General features: G+C 33.9%; 1 protein-coding gene across 1 annotated transcript; it reads right to left on the bottom strand.

Annotated features, from left to right (window-relative positions):
* Positions 1-341: 341 nt before the first annotated feature.
* LOC131655616 (uncharacterized) lies at positions 342-4,077 on the bottom strand. Its single transcript, XM_058925450.1, has 8 exons — positions 3,952-4,077; positions 3,614-3,695; positions 3,453-3,520; positions 3,268-3,365; positions 1,379-1,515; positions 1,213-1,280; positions 776-839; positions 342-665 (listed from the first exon to the last, which is right to left on the bottom strand). Exons 1-8 carry the CDS (start codon positions 3,960-3,962, stop codon positions 648-650), a joined length of 546 nt encoding a protein of 181 aa, XP_058781433.1. The 5' UTR covers positions 3,963-4,077; the 3' UTR covers positions 342-647.
* Positions 4,078-4,357: the final 280 nt, after the last annotated feature.

Below are 4,357 nucleotides of genomic sequence, written 5' to 3'. Positions count from 1 at the left end.
GCCCGTTTCCCACCCCTAATTACATGAGGGTGTGTTCATGCAAGTTTTGAAACTCATTTTAACTATTAGAAGCCGTTTGGTAATGTTATACACATACCCTAATAGCAAAGGTCACAATAAATGTTAAATTGTAACTTAAAAATCACACATGATACACAAGACATGGATGTAATACGACACAAACACAACTAAATTTCAAATATATATATATATATATATGAAACACGAGAAGAAAATCTGCATAAATGCAGTAAATCTACTTTTTTTCTACCCCAATTTTCACTCCAATCAAATAGAAGAAACATTCTCAAGGAGTCTAGGATAATTCTGGAGTATGCAGGTGGAAGAAAGATCTAACAGCATCACCTTGTTTGAGTAAACTTTTTTGTGTGGTTCTAACAATAGACTGGAGCACAGAACCGAACAAAACCTTGTATTTGTCAACACCCAGTGTATTCAACAAGTTACATAAAATCTACATAAATATCTAAGAGAGCGACTTTTGAACAAAACTTTCTTTACTGTTTACACGAGTATAATAAATAAACCACGAGGTTCGCTTATGATCCCTAAAATCTGGATCAAGTTCCAGAAAACAGGACTGCATCCCTAAGTTGGCATTGCAGCTCTTGCAAGTTGCAACATCTTCAATCAAATTTCTCCATCTGCAATGTTGAACAGAATGAAGATAATGACATTAGTAAATATGACCCCTATGTATACTGATTTAATAATAAGGATGTGAATACAAAGGAAATCATATCTCAATCAATACCTTCCAAAGACCATCATTGAGATAATGCAAGTTGTCGACCCCAATTCCCTTGTTGATTGCTTTTCTGAAACCATGAAAGTAGTGGAACTCCTTGAGTACAGCAATAAATCAACAAAACCGAAACTAGGCAAGCCATAACTTATATCTATTTCCAGATAAGCCCTAAGTTTGAAAAATAGTTTGAGGGTGTGGTTGCACCCTGCCTAAACAAGTAGGTCCACCTCTGATTGCATTGAGGTTGTGGCTGATGATGAAACATTGCATAAAAACTTATTTGTGCCAATTTTTCTATTGACATCTTATCAATATCAATCAGAGAGTAAAATGGTGAGAGCCGGAATTTCTAAAAGACTCTCCATTTAATCTGGAAAACATTCATATTTATTTCATTCAACAATCATGCCTTGACAAAACAAGCGATGAGACAAGTTCCTTACATGTCTTTTGCTGACATTTTTGTAAATCCGATGGCAAGGGCATGCTGTTTTCCTTCAGCCATGATAGCCTGAAATCAGAAGAATACGTGCTGTTTAAATACAAATTCACTAGAAAATTCTTACTTTTTGTGTATTACAAACAATCTACAAAACATAAAGGAAGTACCACAGGACATTCTGCCCCCACTTCCTCATCCAAAACACCCCCAGGAGATGTAAGACCGGGACACATTATGTTTGCACCAGCCAAAACAAATCTTATTGCACCACGGTCAACTTGTAATTTCTTCATTATATCTGGATCTGTAAAGTTAAAAACAATAGTATAGTTTACATGCAATATTAGAAAGGACAAATTGCGGAGCATAATATCTATATGTGAGCCTAAAAACTCTGTCCATGTCACATAAGTGCATTTTGTCAAAGCATGGAGAAGGATATGATAATCGATAAGTTACTGACTACTCCCTACATTTTAAAAATGAGGATAGATGTGAATTGTAATGACCAAAGTGAGAAAATGGAACCACCAAGGCAATAGCAATGGTTTTTTACCCCTTCCCTCCAGCTCTATCTCCCTATATCCAAGGTTCTCTATACTGTGGGTTAATAATAGTGCCAGCAAAACACATAATATCTTGATTAAAAGCTATGTTGATAATCTTAGATTGCATCGCGTAGCACCAACCTCCCTCCTAAAATGCTACAGCTCATAGAGGGATAGCCGTTATTGCAAAGTCTAAAAATCAATGTGCAAAGTAAACATAAATACTCAAAAATAGAAAAATAGTAAAACAAACAAAATTAAGGAGACCATCTGATAGGACACCTAGAGCAAACAAAATATCTACATGTTTATTTAAATAAAATCTATATCATAATAAATAAATTTGTAACGGGACACGATTAGTTAAATTCACGCAATTTTTTTTTTATAAATATTGCTTTCAACATGCATTTGAGTATAAAACCATCATACAAAATTATTCTAACCTATGCAAATGCATGAATATCATTATTCTTTATACAGTTATATTTATCATTTAATATTATAAATATTTAAACAAATTATATATATATATATATATATATATATATATATATATATATATATATATATATATATATATATATATATATATATATATATTGTCAAATAAATATACCCGTGCGGGTTCTAGAAGAAAGTGGGGCCAATGGGAGTTAGTTAGTGAAGTGTTATGAGCCATGTGTTGTGGTTATTGAGAGGGAGTACTAGAGGTCAGATAGTGGGATGAGGAGAGTCATTGAGAAATATTGTTAGAGTTGGATAGGAGCTTTGCTCTAGGATAGGAGTCTTTGACTCTGATGGTTTATCATTTCCTTTATTTTGCCACCATTGTAGAGATCTTAAGCTTATCCATTCCCATTCATAATATATACACATTTGTTATCTTAATTTTCCGGGTTCTATTCTATCACCATCATACTTTGTAACTAAAGAACCTAAAGCACAAAGCAATAAAAACTACAAAGAACATGATCGAATTGATCAAAAGTAGGAAGAAGAACTTAACAATTGTTTGTGAGCAAAAACATAATCCAATGAAGAAGAACATAACATTACCCATTAAAGGTTTCAAATTGAGATTTATACCCTTAAAGAGAGACAGCGGTTTAAAAAAGGATTTGAGGAATTTCCCTTGGCAGCCCTAACAGAAAAGACAGTAGCGGTTTGGTGCTGCAATTAGCGGCCGTAACAATTATTGCTGACGACGGCCCGTAGGCCAAAAGTGTCGTGCCAAACCTTACCACTGCTATGTTATTCCCCTATAACGGCGTTCTTGACAACATAGATTAAAAGGTTTGAGGAGTGCAAATAGGGGTGAATCAAGATAGTGTTCTCAATCCTTAAAGGTTCAGGGGAAGCTAACAAGTAAATATGAGATCACTGATAGACAAAGACCCATATGATCTTCATGTTCTCTCTTGTTCATGATAACTAGCAAAACTATTGGATGCAATTCCAAACATTCCATGGATCCTACCACTTATTGTAAGTAATATGAAGCTTACATTGATGGAGAAGTCGCAAGGTAGGCATGTAAGGGCCATCACGAACGCTGAAAAACAAAGGCACATTGTTCACCACAACGAGATTGAGATGGTTCTGACTACAAGAACAAAAACAAAAAAGAGCAAAAGTTAACACACACAAAAAAAAAAACTCAAAGCAACTAATATGATAATCAGAAACAAACCATTTAGCAACTATAAGAGGGGATTTCTTGGGAAGTATATCATCCAAAACTGGTTCAAGTCCTGGGTACTGCATTGTAGTGAGTTAGGTCAATAGTCACACAGATAAAAAAAAATGCATATTTTGAAGAATAAAAAGGCAACCCCATAAAAGTGGCATTACCTCATCTGCAATACTTTGCCTGATTCTTCGTTGAACAGAAGCCTTCACTTGATTCTGTGCAGACACCTCTTCAGACGAAAATCTGAAAAAAATTGGACATGTGAATCTTAAGATACGCATTGAATAAACAATTATAGGGTGAAGCAACAGGATCATAAAATATAATTAAATACATGTTTTGGGATTTAGGGTTTAGGTTATGGTGAAATTGGTGACAGACTACGAAAAAAGAAAATGATAACAAAAAATACAGAAGCAAATGGAGAATGAATGACATGAAAATCTAGAAAGTTGCGATTTTGCATTTATATACATGTGTTTAGAGTGAGTAAGCGTACTTTTTGAACATCTTATGCTGCGTTGAGTTGAAGGGGGTGATGATTTTGGGAATGAAAGTGAATCTGTGTCTCTTACTTTGAAAGGGTTGAGAGAAAGAGATGCAAACGCAAATAGGACAGTTCTTAAGGGTGTTTATGTATTTTAACCATTTTGGGCCTTCACTTATTTTGATTTAGAGGAATTTTCCGGCCACTCCCAAAATTTACTTGGCACCCCATACCTCCTATGTTTTTAATTTTACCATATCATTTGTAATTTTGTACAATTTAGAATAACAGTGAATTTTTATCGGATTTTTTGAAAACTTTCACAAATTATAAAGCAAAAAATTACTAAATCACCAAAAAACTTATATTAAATTACATAAATTATTCAACAAATCATAAAAATTAACATTTAAAAGAT

Source organism: Vicia villosa, linkage group LG3 (genome assembly GCF_029867415.1).
Source record: "Vicia villosa cultivar HV-30 ecotype Madison, WI linkage group LG3, Vvil1.0, whole genome shotgun sequence".
Lineage (NCBI taxonomy): Eukaryota > Viridiplantae > Streptophyta > Magnoliopsida > Fabales > Fabaceae > Vicia > Vicia villosa.
This window is presented reverse-complemented; position numbering and strand designations above follow the sequence as displayed.

Excerpts from the sequence above, each read along its gene's own strand:
- LOC131655616 (XM_058925450.1), bottom strand. Across the intron at positions 3,366-3,452 it reads CCTCTTATAGTTGCTAAATG|TCAGAACCATCTCAATCTCG; the intron begins GTTTGTTTCTGA and ends TTGTTCTTGTAG. Across the intron at positions 1,281-1,378 it reads TGGGGGCAGAATGTCCTGTG|GCTATCATGGCTGAAGGAAA; the intron begins GTACTTCCTTTA and ends TTCTGATTTCAG.